The sequence below is a fragment of the Atractosteus spatula genome, chromosome 5, assembly GCF_055471065.1.
Source record: "Atractosteus spatula isolate fAtrSpa1 chromosome 5, fAtrSpa1.hap1, whole genome shotgun sequence".
Classification (NCBI taxonomy): domain Eukaryota; kingdom Metazoa; phylum Chordata; class Actinopteri; order Semionotiformes; family Lepisosteidae; genus Atractosteus; species Atractosteus spatula.
Window position 1 is genome coordinate 11,897,354 of NC_142710.1, and position 17,547 is coordinate 11,914,900.

Here is a 17,547-nt window from a genome sequence, read left to right on the forward strand (position 1 = left end):
TACTTTAATATCATAATATTGTAAGTCACAGACATTTAATGTATTTTAAAGTCTTCATACTGTACATGTTTAGTTTTTGTGTTATGTTTCAATAAAACATTGACCTTATTGGAAATGTGCCATTTTGTGGTTTGATATGAAACCTGAATCCTCTGTCTTGATTTTAGTTACAGTAAACCTGCTATGTAGCTGTGATGTACCTGTGGCAGTGTTGACAGCACTGGAATGAGGGTTTACGACAATGCTATGCTAGCTGAGTCCTATACAGTGCAAGAAACTAAGGACATTGCTGGAACGCACAACCTGTCTAGTGGAGTGGGTGAGGTAATGTTATTCCATCAAAGGCTCTTTCAAAAATTCTGGCAAAGATCCCATTTTCAGAAACAATTATTAGTGTAATAACCTCACACAGAGAGAGTGTGTGTTACTGTAGACAGAATTGTGTCAGTGCAGTAACCTCACACAGAGAGAGAGAGTGTGTGTTACTGTAGACAGAATTGTGTCAGTGCAGTAACCTCACACACACAGAGAGAGAGAGTGTGTGTTACTGTAGACAGAATTGTGTCAGTGCAGTAACCTCACACACACAGAGAGAGAGAGTGTGTTACTGTAGACAGAATTGTGTCAGTGTAATAACCTCACACACACAGAGAGAGAGAGTGTGTTACTGTAGACAGAATTGTGTCAGTGCAGTAACCTCACACACAGAGAGAGATCCCATTTTCAGAAACAATTATTAGTGTAATAACCTCACACAGAGAGAGAGTGTGTTACTGTGGACAGAATTGTGTCAGTGCAGTAACCTCACACAGAGACTGAGAGTGTTACAGTAGACAGTTGTGTGTCCCACTGGTGTATGTTTTCTCAGAGCACAGTCACACAAAATCTCCCCCCCCATGAGAACAGCTCTTGTCAACAATATTTCCAATTGGAATGAGGGTCATCTGTGTAACACCATCGGTAACCGTAACCATGATCGTCACAGTAGTGTGTTGGGGAGCAGCAGTATTCCCAGTTGTTGCTGTAATCAGTGTAGCACCAGTAATAGTCTTTACCATACTTGGCACACTGTTGATCGGGGCGACATGGGGTTCTGTTGACAGTAACAGTGGAGTACTGAGGGGAACAGGGGACATCTCCATAACCATTCCAACACTGATAGTATGAGTCTTTCAGAGAGCACTCACTAACACAACAGTATTCATAATTTTTCTCATCTGTAGTTGTGTAGCACCAGGAGTAACTATAGTCCTTATATCCACACTGATCAGACGCTGTGCAGAGATAACCACTGGCTGTGATAGTCTTGCTGGTGCCCTGGATGTCTCTGGTCAGAGAGCATGTTGCACCTCCTCCATCAGACTGGGCCACCTCCCTGTACACAGCACTGGGGGCAGTGAGCACACAAGCCAGTTTGTCTTCCCTGTACAGTGGGGACATAGTGTTGAACCATTCCGCCAAACTCTCAAAATGATGGTCGTAGCCTTCACTTCGGAGGAGAAGATTTTGTTTCTTCAAGTGCTCGCTCTGCATGATCTCTTGTGTGTCCTTGTCAAGCTTGGCCCTCTTGCTCTCTGGGACCATTAGGGAATAATCATCTGTGATCTGGGCTTTAAAAGAATCAATGACTGCAGCCTTTATCAAACTCAATATACGATCCCTGTTTTTGGAATCACCACAGCACTCATCAGCGAAGAGCTGGATAGTTTCATATTTTCCATACAGATCTCGGAGTCTACCATTCAGTTCTGCCACTGACAAGGTCTCCAGCTGTGATTCCTCTTGATTTTCACCCAGAAAAGCAAACGAAAATGTTCTGTTCTTATCTGCATGGTCACAGCACACAGCTGTCCAGACGTGACTGGGCACAGACACTCTGTCGTAGTCCCGGGTCCTGTCTCCCTCCTCGTCTTCAGCTTGATCAGGGATTTTCCTGTTCTGGCTCGGAACTGTGCCGGTGATCAGGTATGAGTCACCTCCAATATCGTTGCACTCTTTCTGCAGCTGATCCTTCAGCGCCTTCTCCAGTTTGTACCAGCGCACCCTGATGAAGCAGGGGTCCATGGGAGCAGCGTTGGTGAGGGTGAAGGTGGCCGTACGGCCCTGGTCGCACTGAAAACGAAAGGGGTTCAAGTGGCCGCGGTCGTAGGACGTGTCCTGGTAGTCTTCGTTGATGGCTTGGGTCGATTTGAGATCAGCGATGCTCAAGCCTGACCTCGCCTCGGTTGTCATCTGCGGCACTTTGTCCAAGCTGAAAACCTGGGGGAAGGAAGGATTATGGGAAATTGAATGGGGAATCAAAGTTAAAGAAAGAGAGATGTGACAATCGTCTGGATCCCCAAATTGATGACACAATGAAGAGTTGATTTTAGGACAACAGCAGACTGTGATGGAGTCTCAGGTGAGAGGATGAACCGAATTGATCTAACGCTTCATCAACCGTTGCATCAAGTCAGCACTTGGATGTTTGTACAGTATGTTTCATATCTATACATGGCAAGGAGAAAGTAAAGAAAGTAGGGAGACTATAAGTGGCTCTGTGGTAAAGGTGAGGCTGGAGACTAAAGGACTGGTTTGATCCCCTGCCAACAGCAGTGGACTCATACCCTGAAAGAGTCAGATCATGTCATGAAGTAGTTCAAGTGGGGAGATGTGCATGGGCTTCAAGGGAACAGGTAAATGTTTATTCCGTGCTGAAAGGAGAAGAAAAGAAACAAAGCATTTTGGAGTCTTCTTCTTCGGGTGTGAGGGACAGAGGAAACCAGCAACAGAATAAGCATGGGAGAACAAAAGCCCAGAGTTGAGAGGAGGCAGGAGCAGGAGATAAGCAGAGTCAACACTCAAGATTATTATTAATAATTATAATAATTGCTTACACTTATATAGCGCTTTTCTGGACACTCGACTCAAAGCTCTTTACAGGTAATGGGGATCCCCTCCACCACCACCAGTGTGCAGCCCCACCTGATGCTCCAGTCTGCTCACACACACCAGCTCTCAGTGGGGAGGAAAGCAGAGTGATGAAGACAGATCAGAGAGGGGGGTTATCAGGAGGCCATGACTGGTAAAGTCTCTTTTCGAGAAACACCCTGGGATTTTTAATGACCACAGAGAGTCAGGACCTCCATTTTGAGTCTCATCTGTAGGATGGCGCCGTTTAACAGTACAGTATCCCCGTCACTATACTGGGGCATTAGGACCCACATAGACCGCAGGGTGAGTACCCTCCACTGGCCCCACTAACACCTCTCACAAGAGTCTCCCATCCAGGTACTGACCAGGATCACACCTGCTGAGCTTCAGTGGGCTGACAGGTGTGAATTGATTAAGATTAAAGGGCTGGTTTGATCCCAACAGCAGGCGACTCTTCCCTGAGAGAGTTAGATCATGTCATGTTCTGTATCCACACCTCATCCCCTCCACAAACCCTGAACAAGGACCTCCAATGCTCGGCTCTACATTAACTGCCCCAGGTTACCTGCGGCTCCACAAACCAGGTCTGCCTGCGGGTCGGCTGGGTGCGGCAGGACTTCGTGTCGAGTCTGTAGGCGGACCAGAGGGGTATCCTGCTCCCCGTGTCGTACTTGGTGGCGAAGTAAATGTTGTAGTAATTCTGGCAGATATCCCTGTCTGTGTCAGATGTGAACCACTTGGGAGTCGTCTCACGGTAGAAGAACTCCTTGCAGTTGCTGAAGCCCGGATCCACCATGGACCCAGCCCGGTCCGGCCGGGCACAGAGACAGACCAGGGCGAGGAGGAGGCTGGAGGGGGACATGCTGGTGGCGGCGCCTCTGTCTCTCTGCATGAGGACCGCTGGAAGAGCAGGACACAGATCAGAGCGACGGGTGGCTGTGTGTCCTGGTGATCCCTACCACTGTCACCCTTCTGAACCTGCTGAAGAGAAGACCTGCGAATCCCCTGTGAGCCAGATCATGAACCGCCAGCGAGGGGAAAGTTACTGTTCAACCTAATCCAGTGCAGTGGCTGTCCACGTTCATAGTGTGAGGAAGAAGTGGGGAGAAAGTCATCTGAGAAGCTCATCAGCTGCAGTGAGCTATGAGAAATGACTTACTGTATAACTGTTAAATCATTGCTCCCCAACCACGTATCAACTGAGCAAAACAATCCCTTACACAAGCAACTTATTACTGTAATAGATTACTTTCATGAGTAACCGTCCCCACACTGGGTAGAGCACAATAAATCAGATCAGAGGATACTGATAGTGAAAACATGCAGTGATATCAGGCCTCTGTACAAGATAATAATTCACAAAGATAATTCATGTACGTCAGTATTACAGCACACTAATGCTGAGGGACTCCTATCAGTATTAAAGAATATTAACAGTGTAACAGTATATTAATGTGAGGTATTCATGTCAGAGTTACAGTATACTAACAGTATTACAGTATACTAATGTGAGATATTCATGTTAGTGTTACAGTATATTAACAGTATTACAGTATATTAATGTGAGGTATTCATGTCAGTGTTACAGTACAGTAAAAGTATTCCAGTATATTAATGTGAGGTATTCATGTCAGAGTTACAGTGTATTAACAGTATTACAGTATATTAATGTGAGGTATTCATATCAGTATTACAGTGTATTAACAGTTTTACAGTATATTAATGTGAGGTATTCATGTCAGTGTTACAGTGTATTAACAGTATTACAGTATATTAATGTGAGGTATTCGTGTAATTGTTACAGTATATTAACAGCATAAATAATTAATTATTTAAATAATTTTTAATTAGTTATTCATTTCAGTACAATGATACATTTATACTAGGTATTTGTGTCAGAATTAAAGTATATTGCGGTATTCATGTCATGACAGGACATTAATAAGACATATTGATTAGCTTATATTGGTGATAAAATTGTCTTACCTCTTTCCTCCTGAGTTTCTCTTTCCCACAGTGGAATTCAAACAGCTTTCTCTTACAGGTCACTTGTTCCAAAGCTCTCTGGAAGTGAATGTGAAGAAGGAGAGAGAGTAGACCTCATTCAACTCCCACCCCAGACACAGAAAGTTCCACAGACAGTCCCCCAGACAATACAGATTGACACTGATTTCCCAGAACCCAACTGTTTATGTTCATCTTTGTGTTGCAACAGTGGCCTGTGTGAGGGTGCTGATTCTTGCACAACACACAATACATGGATGAACTTGACTTTCTTTTCCCCGTGTGTCAGCAAAATGTGTAAAATGGACTCGCAGTGCACCCAGAATACCTGACACTCTCCATTGTTATAACATCTGTATGTTTTCTGGAACGATCTCGGTACAGAAGGTGCCTACATACAGTTTGTTCACAGTCACTGTACCAACACCAGATTGTCCTGACAGTAAGTGTGATATTTTATCACAGGCGTGTGGGTGAATACAGAGCCCTTGTGACATTCAAGGCAGAAGAACTCAGCCGCACGAGCTGATTAAACCAGAATCATGAGTAGAAACTGTATTAAAAACGTGTGTGAACGTGTGTACACATCGGTCCCCCAGGGATCCAGTTAGTGCGTAATTACGCATCGATGTAAAAACCGGAGATTTAAAAAAGGAGAATCAGCTCACTGATACTTTTGTGTGGAGGCTGTGAACATTTTCACAAGTTGTGGTCTTTAAGGTGCATTTGGTTTGAAGGCTTTCTGTGTAACACAATGCGTGCTCAGGCAGGCGCCTTTGCTGCATTAAGTCAGCCCTGCACCATCGGGGGCTTGAACCCAGGACTCCTGCATCGCTCAGCAGGGACCCAGCCCAGTGAGCCAAAGAGAGATCTCTCTACAGCCCAGTAGCTGTAGTCCTGCTATCACAGGGAAGGGCGGTGACGTCACCTGCTCTGGTAAGCCGGCTCTTACACAGTACCTGTCGGCCGTAAGCGTTACAATATGAACAAAAGAATATTCGAGCATGGTCAAAAAATGGCTTCAAAACGACATAGTGAAGGCAGTGAAAACAGTCACAATGCGCTTTGTACACACAGCACGTGTTTTCGTAACTCTAGGAGGTTTCGTGAAAAAGCTACAGGCGTGTAGGAATCATTTTCGAACTTCAAGCTGACTTTACCCCAGTGTGGGCACCGCAGTGTTATATCTCAATCGCCTGCTAATTCGTTTTACACCACGGGAAGACAGGAGAATGTGATTGTACTGTAGCTGGATTCTAAGATTCTAAGATGATCATGAGGAAGTGTATTGCATGTCTAATGGTCTAACAAAACCTGCAGCATGCTTAAGAGTTGTTAAACCGGTTTTTATTGTTCGGCACAGCCAGCCGGCCCGGACCACACAGACACCAGCACACCTGCTAGAGCGCCACAATCCACACTCCACCACATCACAGATCAGTCCCAGTGTGTGAGATATTGCTGTTTGATCTTTGATCTGAGCTTTAATAGAGGGCTTATCTCTATTGATATAACTATCGAGCGGTATTAAATGCAACTTTTTTGTATTAATGACACTTTTCTAAAATGTATTTTAAAAATAAAAACGATTACACTCTACTCTTTCCACGTTTGATCCCAGGAGGAAGTAGTACACGCTCCTGCTTTGTTTGACGATGGTATGAAGAATAAATCTAAATAGTGAGAACGCTAGCTTAAAGTGATTTAAGGGACTTAGAATGCAAAGATAACGATTTACATTGCATTGTCAGATGGCGAATCAATAAAGGCATTTAATTAAACGCGCGTTTGCGATTTTAATCAAAATGGGGAAAATGGGGTTAGACCATTAGACATGCAATACACTTCCTCCTGATCGCCTTAGAATCGCTGAGTAAGCTGCAAGTTTTTTTATACAGAGCATTCAGAAATACAATCGAGGGTAGTTTCGTGGTGTATGTCTAGATGAAACTTTTCTAAAATGTATCACAAAATTAAAGACGATTAAAATCTGTAATCTGTCATCTTTCCACGTGTAATGTCATTAGAAAGTACAATAAGTTCCTGCTTTGTCTAACGATGGTATCAAAGAAAAACCCTGTGCTTAAACATAATGAAGGGACTTAGGAGTCAAAGAAAATGATTTACGTTGTTTAATTTTAAACACTACGTTATGAACGCAGATGCAGTTGGTGCTTTACAGCCATTGTGCGATACTGAGCTCCGCGCTTCCTCCTTCCCGCCGTCACCCCCCCCCCCCTGACACAGCGCAGTGGGCGGCACGCTGTTTTCAGAGCCTCTGGGGGAAAAAGACCTGCTGATCTGTCCTGCATACCAGGAAGACAACAGAATATGATTTTTTCTATTTGAAACGTGTGTTGTTTTTATGAAATTCGTGTATTTTAAACGTTTAATTAAACCTAATTAAACAGCGTATACAGAGATTCTAAGCTGATCACGAGGATGAAAAATGACCCGTTTTTCGCGCATAAAAAGTGGTTATTAACTATCGAAACCTGTTTTTATAGCTTTTAAAGTCGTGCAATGTCTAAGCAGGAACACGTCATTATATCTCGTTTTTTATTTCTTTTTTAAGAATTAAAAAAATCGTTTGCCCAGCCTAATTTTAAAGACCTCTACTTGTGAAACTTTTCGCAGCCTGTACATAAAACTATATACACAATACTGCTGACAGCAGGAAAATTCCCAGTCTTTACTCAGCAGCTCATTAAAAACAGCACCCATGGTGTTCAAACCGATTTTTTTCCACAGAAGACTGACACAGCTTCGCGCTGTGAATGTGTTTTTCTAAGAAAACATTTGTCAGTGCGGGGAAGGTGGACTGTCTTTCATTGGAAGACTCGTCAATTCTACTTTGAAAATACCTGTGAAACCGGTTTGTTTACAAACAATGTAAACACAGAGACTTAGTCTTTGTGGAGTGAAATTCGACACAGCCAGCACTCCCGCAGAGAGAGAGAGAGAAAGAGAGAGAGAGAGATGCAAAAACAACATGTTGTGATATTTAGAAATATAAAAAATTTCAATATAATGCCAATAATATTTCCTATTTTAGTTTTTCAAAGAAATGTTTATTTGTTAAATGAAAACCCATGGTAACACCTGGGTTTAAACACATGACCTCCACATTATAAGCCAGTCACTTAAGCTATCACACCACCAAGACAAGTTGTATGACAGCCACTGAAACAGCCATACACATACTGTATCAATGGAAAGTCTTATACTACTGTTTGTGCAACAGTACGTGAATATAGTTATACTGTTATTATATTTTATAGATACGCGAATCCATATTATATTCCCTATTAATCCAATTCTAAAAATATGCTTTTGTTTAATCCGATAACGAGCGTATTTGCCGAAAAGGTTAAAACGATCAATTTTCACAAAGTATATAAACGTACAGTAACATGGTCAGAAGGAGCACGTACAAACGTTTCAAAATAACCACATGTAAGACTTTGATTCTTAAAATGTTTAGGGAGAAATGGAATACTGGTGTGTATTTTTTCTTTAAAATACCAATACCAGCAATATACATGTTTATGTTCCTAAATTAATATCGTTTATGACCTTCAGATCCGTTATGATCCTATTCTTTTTGTGCTCAGCTACTAAAATTTCCCTTTAGTGGTAAAATTCCATATAAATATTAAATACTAATTAAAATGTGCACAGTAAAGAGATTAAACGATTGAATCTTTTCACTACCGACCAGTGCACCACAAGTGCCCCTGTCAGTCATTTTGGCCAGCCAATCACGTACCGCGGTACGCCACGGTGGTTTGTGGGTAGATGCGTGCCGCACAGGTTTGTACTGCGAACTTTGAATGGCTGCATCTGTATAGAGCTTTTCTGGACACTCCACTCAAAGCTCTTTACAGGTAATGGGGATCCCCTCCACCAGCACCAGCTTGCAGCCCCAACTGGATGATGTGATGGCAGCCGTAGTGCACCAGTACACTCCCCACACACCAGCATTCAATGGGGAGGACAACAGAGTGATGAAGCCAGTTCAGATTGGGGGGTTATTAGGAGGCCATGACTGGTAAAGGCCAAAGGGAAATTTGGCCAGGACACCAGGGTTACACCCTTACTCTCTTCAAGAAACACCCTGGGATTTTTAATGACCACAGAGACTCAGGACCTTGGTTTTACATCTCATCCAAAGGACGGCGCCATTTAACGGTATAGTATCCCTGTCACTATACTGGGGCATTAAGACCCACGTAGACCACATAGGCCCCACTAACACCTCTTCCAGCAGCAACCTTGGTTTCTCCCAGGAGCCTCCCCTCCACGTACTGACCAGACTCACACCTGCTGAGCTTCAGTGGGCTGCCAGATGTGAATTGATTAAGATTAAAGGGCTGGTTTGATCCCAACAGCGGGCGACTCTTCCCTGAGAGAGTTAGATCATGTCATGTTCTGTATCCACACCTCATCCCCTCCACAAACCCTGAACAAGACCCTACCTGCGGCTACATGTGTCGAGTCTGTAGGCGGACCAGAGGAGTATCCTGCTCCCCGTGTCGTACTTGGTGGGAAGTATGAAGTGAAGCCACTAAGCGACTGGCAGATATCCCTGTATTCCTGCTGGTCACACAAGTTATGGCTATTCATATAAACAGAGATGTGTTTCAGGATATCCAAATACAGGCTAGAGAGATAAGTGTTCCCAATTAGCTGATGACACAACGCTATTTTTAAGAAACCGTGCAGAGATTGAGAAGGCAATTAAGTGTATAAAGGTTTTTTCCTCTGTTTCTGGTCCTTCTCTAAATTAAAAAAAAAAAGTGAACTGATGGCTCTTGGGAATTGTGATGTCTCATCCATATGTAATATTCCTGTTAAAGATGTAGTTGAATATCTTGGTACTAAGATTTCCAAAAATCCAAAAATTAGAAATGATTTAAACTTCTTTCCAATTATGCATTCATTTGAGAAAAAACTTGACTTATGGTTGTTAAGAGACCCTTCTTTAAATGGTCAAATACTTTTATCTAAATCTGAGGGCTTATCTAGATTCGTTTATGCTTCACTGGTTCTGGATATACCACCTTCAATTATTAGGAAAATTGACTCTAAACTTTTCAAATTTATCTGGAGGAATAAACCCCATTATCTCTAATTGGGCAGGTTTGTGGCCAACCTGCCACTAGAGGACATAATTGTCCTTTAATCGATACAGTGGCTGAATATTAGTAAGTTAATTAGTTAATAAATGAAGGTTTTAATGGGCTCTTTCCTGCATGGTTATGATCAGTTTTGTTTGTGATGTACAGGTAACAGGTCTGACACAGTTGGTACTTAGGATTGCAATGATTAATGGTGGTTTTCACCACTTAAAGAATAAAGAATAGAAACTCCTGCACTGTGCTTCTGGGTTCGTAACGTGCTCGTGCCCCTCAGCCCCCTGTCACAGAGTGGAAATACATGAGTGGACATGTACATATCTTATAGGAAGACAACAGAGCTTGGCATCAGCAAGGAACAGGATTTATTGAGAGGCAAACTACAAGGGTCCCCGCCACCCCACATGAAAAGTACAGAATCACTCCAAGGAAACAGGTACACAGCTGACAGTCACTGGTGGAAAACACAATGTATATGAAATCGTTAAACTAGAGGTCATTGGAGAAGCCATTTCTGAGAATGTCCGGCCACCATGCACACATTTGTTAATATTACGATCAGTCCAGCTGGGGTGTCGGTTCTTTTTGTTTTCTGTATGAAGAATCATCTCAATTCACTGTTAGAGAGTTATTGAAGTAACCTCACGCAGACAGGAAGAGTGTTACTATAGACAGAATTGTGTTAGTGTATTAATCTTACACAAAGAGTAAATATGACTGTAGACAGAATTCTTAGTGCATTAATCTCACACAAAGAGTAAATTTGACTGTAGACAGAATTGTGTTAGTGCATTAATCTCACACAGAGAGTAAATATGACTGCAGACAGAATTGTGTGAGTGCATTAATCTCACACACAGAGTAAATATGACTGCAGACAGAATTGTGTTAGTGCATTAATCTCACACAAAGAGTAAATTTGACTGTATGTGTCAGTGCAGTAACTTCACACACAGAGAGAGAGAGTGTGTTACTGTGGACAGAATTGTGTCAGTGCAGTAACCTCTCCCTCCATTAGAAAAGCTTGTCAACAATATTGCCAATTGGAATGACGGTCATCTGTGTAACACCATCGGTAACCGTAACCATGATTGTCACAGTAGTGTGTTGGGGAGCAGCAGAATTCCCAGTTGTTGTTGTAATCAGTGTAGCACCAGTAATAGTCTTTACCATACTTGGCACACTGTTGATCGGGGCGACATGGGGTTCCCTTGGCAGTAACAGCGGAGTACTGAGGGGAACAGGCGACATATCCATAACCATTCCAACACTGATAGTATGAGTCTTTCAGAGAGCACTCTCTAACACAACAGTAATCATAACCTTGCTTTGTGTTGCACCAGGAGTAACTATTGTTCTTATATCCACACTGATCAGACGCTGTGCAGGGAAAGCCACTGGCTGTGATAGTCTTGCTGGTGCCCTGGATGTCTGTGGTCAGAGAGCATGTTGCACCTCCTCCATCAGACTGGGCCACCTCCCTATACACAGCACTGGGGGCAGTGAGCACACAAGCCAGTTTGTCTTCCCTGTACAGTGTGGACATAGTGTTGAACCATTCCCTCAAATTGTCAAAACGATAGTAGTATCCCTCACTAAGGAGGAGAAGATTTTGTTCCTTCAAGTGCTTGCTCTGCATGATCCCTTGTTTGTCCTTGTCAAGCTTGGCCCTCTTGCTCTCTCGGATGATTTGGGAATCATCATCTGTGATCTGGGCTTTAAAAGAATCAAGCACTTTACTCCTGACTGATGCCAGTATATTTCCACTTTTTTCAGAATCGCCATTGCAGTCATCAGCGAAGAGTTTGATACTTTTGGATCTTCCATACAGACCTGGGAGTCTGAGATTCAGCTCTGCCACTGACAAGGTCTCCAGCTGTGATTCCTCTTGATTTTCACCCAGAAAAGCAAACGAAAATTGTTGTTCCTGCTCTGCATGGTCACAGCACACAGCTGTCCAGACGTGACTGGGCACAGACACTCTGTCGTAGTCCCGGGTCCTGTCTCCCTCCTCGTCTTCATGTTGAACAGGGATTTTCCTGTTCTGGTTCGGAACTGTGCCGGTGATCAGGTATGAGTCACCTTCAATATCGTTGCACTCTTTCTGCAGCTGATCCTTCAGCGCCTTCTCCAGTTTGTACCAGCGCACCCTGATGAAGCAGGGGTCCATGGGAGCAGCGTTGGTGAGGGTGAAGGTGGCCGTACGGCCCTGGTCGCACTGAAAAAGAAAGGGGTTCAAGTGGCCGCGGTCGTAGGACGTGTCCTGGTAGTCTTCGTTGATGGCTTGGGTCGATTTGAGATCAGCGATGCTCAAGTCTGAATTCGCTTCGCTTGTCATCGGTGGCTCTTTGTCCAAGCTGAAAACCTGGGGGAGGAAGAGTTATGAGAAACAAAACTTATAACATAACATAACATTTGTCTTTAGTAAAGGAAACAGGGATGGGACAATCTTTCAAAGCCCTGAAGGAACGAGACAAGGACAAGTTGATTTTAGGACAGCAGCCGACTGAGATGGAGACTTGGGAGAGAGGGTGGACCAAATTAATCTACTGCTTCATCAGCAGTTGCATCAGGTCAGCAATATCACTTCCTGCTAAAGGACGTGACTGAGTGTGCCACAAGATCTGGTGCCTCTTCTTCACGATAAAAGAAACAAGTGGACGCTCTCTGATCTGCATCTTGTTTAGGGACCTGAGGAGAACTGTCTTGCAGCGTTAGATGTGGTATTATAAAGATTCGCTCAGTAGTGTTTTAGGAATCTGGACTTGTGCGTATTATATCTATCAGAAGCAAGAGGAAAGTCAAGAGACAGTAAGTGGCTCTGTTGTACAGGTAAGGCCAGACAACTGCAGGGCTGGTTTGATCCCTTGTACGCTATCTTATCCCTTCCAGAAATCCTGCGCAACTACACTAGCTGCCCCAGATTACCTGCGGCTCCACAAACCAGGTCTGCCTGCGGGCCGGCTGGGTGCGGCAGGACTTCGTGTTGAGTTTGTAGGCGGACCAGAGTGGAATCCTGCTCCCCGTGTCGTACTTGGTGGCGAAGTATGAATTGAAGCCGTCAAGCGACTGACAGATATCCCTGTCTGTGTCAGATGTGAACCACTCGGGAGTCGTCTTATGGTAGAAGAACTCCTTGCAGTTGCTGAAGCCCGGATCCACCTTGGACCCGGCCTGGTCCAGTCGGGCACAGAGACAGACCAGGGCGAGGAGGAGGCTGGAGGGGGACATGCTGGTGGCGGCGCCTCTGTCTCTCTGCATGAGGACCGCTGGAAGAGCAGGACACAGATCAGAGCGACGGGTGCCTGTGTGTCCTGGTGATCCCTACCACTGTCACCCTTCTGAACCTGCTGAAGAGAAGACCTGCGAATCCCCTGTGAGCCAGATCATGAACCGCCAGCGAGGGGAAAGTTACTGTTCAACCTAATCCAGTGCAGTGGCTGTCCACGTTCATAGTGTGAGGAAGCAGTGGCGAGAAAGTCATCTGAGAAGCTCATCAGCTGCAGTGAGCAATGAGAAATGACTTACTGTATAACTGTTAAATCATTACTCCCCAACCACGTATTAATAAAGCAACTTATTACTGTAATAGATTACCTTCATGAGTAACCGTCCCCACACTGGGTAGAGCACAATATATCAGATCAGAGGATACTGATAGTGAAAACATGCAGTGATACCAGGCCTCTGTACAAGATAATAATTCAGAAAGATAATTCATGTACGTCAGTATTACAGCACACTAATGTTGAGGGATTCCTATCAGTATTACAGAATATAAACAGTATTACAGTATACTAATGTGAGGTATTCATGTCAGAGTTACAGTACAGTAACAGTATTACAGTATATTAATGAAAGGTATTCATGTCAGAGTTACAGTATATTAACAGTGTTACAGTATATTAATGTGAGTTATTCATGTCAGAGTTACAGTATATTAATGTGGGGTATTCCTGTCAGTATTACAGTATATTACCAGTATTACAGTATATTAATGTGAGATATTCCTATCAGTGTTACAGTATAAACGTTTTAGGTTTCCCAAATGTAAATCCGATACAAACATTCCTTTGTTCCATGATCCATTAAAGCTGTCAACGCAAATGTCAAAGATAAGCACAATTTTGACTCTTACAACCCACTTGAGTGCAATATGTTTTGTGATGTGTTATTAATGTTACATGTTGTTATGTGTTATACTGTACATGTGCAATAGAATGATGTACAATGTTTTTCTTTTTTTTGTAATACTAAAATGTTTTTCTTCTCCCTTTTTGTTTTGGAATTCTATTCTATTTAAATGTACATGAGTGCTGGGTGTCCATAAGCATTTTCCCTCAGGGGACAATACAAATTTCATCTTAACTTATTAATGTGAGGTATTCATGTCAGAGTTACAGTATACTAATATGAGGTATTCATGTGAGTGTTACAGTACAGTAACAGTATTACAATATACTAATGTGAGGTATTCATGTGAGTGTTACAGTACTGTAACAGTATTACAGTATATTAATGTGAGGTATTCATGTGAGTGTTACAGTGTATTGACAGTATTACAGTATATTAATGTGAGGTATTCATGTCAGTGTTACAGTACAGTAACAGTATTACAGTATATTAATGTGAGGTATTCATGTCAGTATTACAGTATATTGATGTGAGATATTATTTTTACTGTTACAGTATATTAACAGAATTACAGTATATTAATGTGAGGTATTCATGTAAGTGTTACAGTATATTACCAGCATAAAAAAAATAATGTGAGTTACTTGTGTCTGTACAATGATACATTTATACTAGGTATTTGTGTCAGAATTAAAGTATATTGCGGTATTCATGTCATGACAGGACATTAATAAGACATATTGATTAGCTTATATTGGTGATAAAATTGTCTTACCTCTATCCTCCTGAGTTTCTCTTTCCCACAGTGGAATTCGAACAGCTTTCTCTTACAGGTCACTTGTTCCAAAGCTCTCTGAAAGTGAATGTGAAGGAGGAGAGAGAGCAGACCTGATTCAACTCCCACCCCAGACACAGAAAGTTCCACAGAAAGTCCCCCAGACAATACAGATTGACACTGATTTCCCAGAACCCAACTGTTTATGTTCACTGCCCTGCGTGAGGGTGCCAATTCTTGCACAACACACAATACTTGGACAAACCTGGCTTATTTTTCCTGTGTGTCAGCAAAATGTGTAAAATGGACTCACAGTGCACACAGAATACTTGACACACTCCATTGTTATAACATCTGTATGTTTTCTGGAACGATCTCGGTACAGAAGGTGCCTACATACAGTTTGTTCACAGTCACTGTACCAACAGCAGATTGTCCTGACAGTAATTCTGATATTTTATCACAGGCGTGTGGGTGAATACAGAGCCCTTGTGACATTCAAGGCAGAAGAACTCAGCCGCATGAGCTGATTAAACTGGAAACATGAGTAGAAACTGTATTCAAAAAAATTCTGCAATTTCCCTCACGGGGTCAATAAAGTATCTATCTATTAGAAAGGCTTCTTCTCCAGCTCCTATTCGGAATAACTGACCTCTACACTGAGGCCACTGGAATAGTGACAAATATGGCTGAGCTGTGCAAACATTTCTGAGCTGTGCAAACATTGTCATGGTCCCAGCTGTGTGATTAAAGATTAAAAAAGGTCAAAGACACTGTGATAATATTAACTTAACCTTCATTAAGCGTGTTTTACAGATATTGATATTGCAGTCTTCATTTATTTTAGAATTCAGTCACTAAAATTACAGTGTGTATTTAGATACTTTTACTTCACACCTAATAAGTCTGTCACCCTGTGGGCAGGACACAAGAACTCAGCATGATCACATACAGATACTCTCATCACAGGCCTCTTCCCCTTCCTTCATCAAGATCTGTGCTGGGCTGCTCCAGAGAGGCCTTGTCTGGAGGAGTAAGACTCAAGGAGGTGATCTTGATTGAACCTAGAGTATTCTTGGAATTTTCTCACTGGGAGTGAGAGGAGTAACAGATTTTTCATGGAGAATCCTGGCAGGAATCTTCTCGTTTGCCAGTGAACGATCCCTCCATCCATCTTGAAACACCTTTATCCAGTAAAGGGTTTGCAGGCACCACTCCTGGCAGGCAACAGGCACAAGGCAGGGTACACCCTGGGAGGGATGCCAGTCCACCACAGGGCAGGGGCAGACACAGACACACACATTCACCAGGGTCAATTTTCCCAGAAGCCAATTAACCCACCAGTAAGTCTTTGGACTGTGGAGTACAGTGGAGCACCTAGAGGAAACTCACATGAACACAGGATGAACATACAAACTCCACACAGACAGCACACAAGGACCGGAACTGACCCAGGGCTCCAGCGCTGTGAGGCAGCAATGCCCACCACTGTGCCACAATGGCACCCACCTAATTAGTGATAGGCCTTCCATTAACATTGCAAGTATTACAGTATATTAATGTGAGGTATTCATGTAAGTGTTACAGTATATTACCAGCTTAATAAAATTCATGTGAGTTATTTGTGTCCGTACAATGATACATTTATACGAGGTATTTGTGTCAGAATTAAAGTATACTGCGGTCATAACAGGACATTAATAAGACGTATTGATTAGCTTAAATTGGTGATAAAATTGTCTTACCTCTATCCTCCTGAGTTTCTCTTTCCCACAGTGGAATTCGAACAGCTTTCTCTTACAGGTCACTTGTTCCAAAGCTCTCTGGAAGTGAATGTGAAGGAGGAGAGAGAGTAGACCTGATTCAACTCCCCACCCCAGACACAGAAAGTTCCACAGAAAGTCCCCCAGATAATACAGATTGACACTGATTTCCCAGAACCCAACTGTTTATGTTCACTGCCCTGCGTGAGGGTGCCAATTCTTGCACAACACACAATACTTGGACAAACCTGGCTTATTTTTCCTGTGTATCACCAAAATGTGTAAAATGGACTCGCAGTGCACACAGAATACTTGACACTCTCCATTGTTATAACATCTGTATGTTTTCTGTAACAATCTTGGTACAGAAGGTGCCTACATACAGTTTGTTCACAGTCACTGTACCAACACCAGATTGTCCTGACAGTAATTCTGATATTTTATCACAGGCGTGTGGGTGAATACAGAGCCCTTGCGACATTCAAGGCAGAACAACTCAGCCGCATGAACTGATTAAACTGGAAACATGAGTAGAAATTGTATTCAAAAAAATTCTGCAATTTCCCTCACGGGGTCAATAAAGTATCTATCTATTAGAAAGGCTTCTTCTCCAGCTCCTATTCGGAATAACTGACCTCTACACTGAGGCCACTGGAATAGTGACAAATATGGCTGAGCTGTGCAAACATTTCTGAGCTGTGCAAACATTGTCATGGTCCCAGCTGTGTGACTAAAGATTAAAAAAGGTCAAAGACACTGTGATAATATTAACTTAACCTTCATTAAGCGTGTTTTGCAGATATTGATATTGCAGTCTTCA

General features: G+C 42.9%; 2 protein-coding genes across 2 annotated transcripts; both read right to left on the minus strand.

The window, feature by feature from the left end:
- Nucleotides 1–912: 912 nt before the first annotated feature.
- LOC148834105 (uncharacterized) lies at nucleotides 913–15,027 on the minus strand. Its single transcript, XM_088917221.1, has 4 exons — nucleotides 14,965–15,027; nucleotides 4,900–4,977; nucleotides 3,479–3,813; nucleotides 913–2,259 (listed from the first exon to the last, which is right to left on the minus strand). The coding sequence occupies exons 3-4, from the start codon at nucleotides 3,803–3,805 to the stop codon at nucleotides 913–915; spliced, it is 1,674 nt and encodes a 557-aa protein (XP_088773347.1). The 5' UTR covers nucleotides 3,806–3,813; nucleotides 4,900–4,977; nucleotides 14,965–15,027.
- LOC148834106 (uncharacterized) lies at nucleotides 10,413–15,025 on the minus strand. The gene is made up of 3 exons (XM_088917219.1): nucleotides 14,965–15,025; nucleotides 12,984–13,324; nucleotides 10,413–12,420 (listed from the first exon to the last, which is right to left on the minus strand). Exons 2-3 carry the CDS (start codon nucleotides 13,314–13,316, stop codon nucleotides 11,083–11,085), a joined length of 1,671 nt encoding a protein of 556 aa, XP_088773345.1. The 5' UTR covers nucleotides 13,317–13,324; nucleotides 14,965–15,025; the 3' UTR covers nucleotides 10,413–11,082.
- Nucleotides 15,028–17,547: the final 2,520 nt, after the last annotated feature.

Coding starts and splice junctions, on each gene's coding strand:
- LOC148834105 (XM_088917221.1), bottom strand. CDS start 3,805: ATGCAGAGAGACAGAGGCGCCGCCACCAGCATGTCCCCCTCCAGCCTC. Junction 2,260..3,478: donor CCTGGTTTGTGGAGCCGCAG/GTAACCTGGGGC, acceptor TCCTTCCCCCAG/GTTTTCAGCTTGGACAAAGT.
- LOC148834106 (XM_088917219.1), bottom strand. CDS start 13,316: ATGCAGAGAGACAGAGGCGCCGCCACCAGCATGTCCCCCTCCAGCCTC. Junction 12,421..12,983: donor CCTGGTTTGTGGAGCCGCAG/GTAATCTGGGGC, acceptor TTCCTCCCCCAG/GTTTTCAGCTTGGACAAAGA.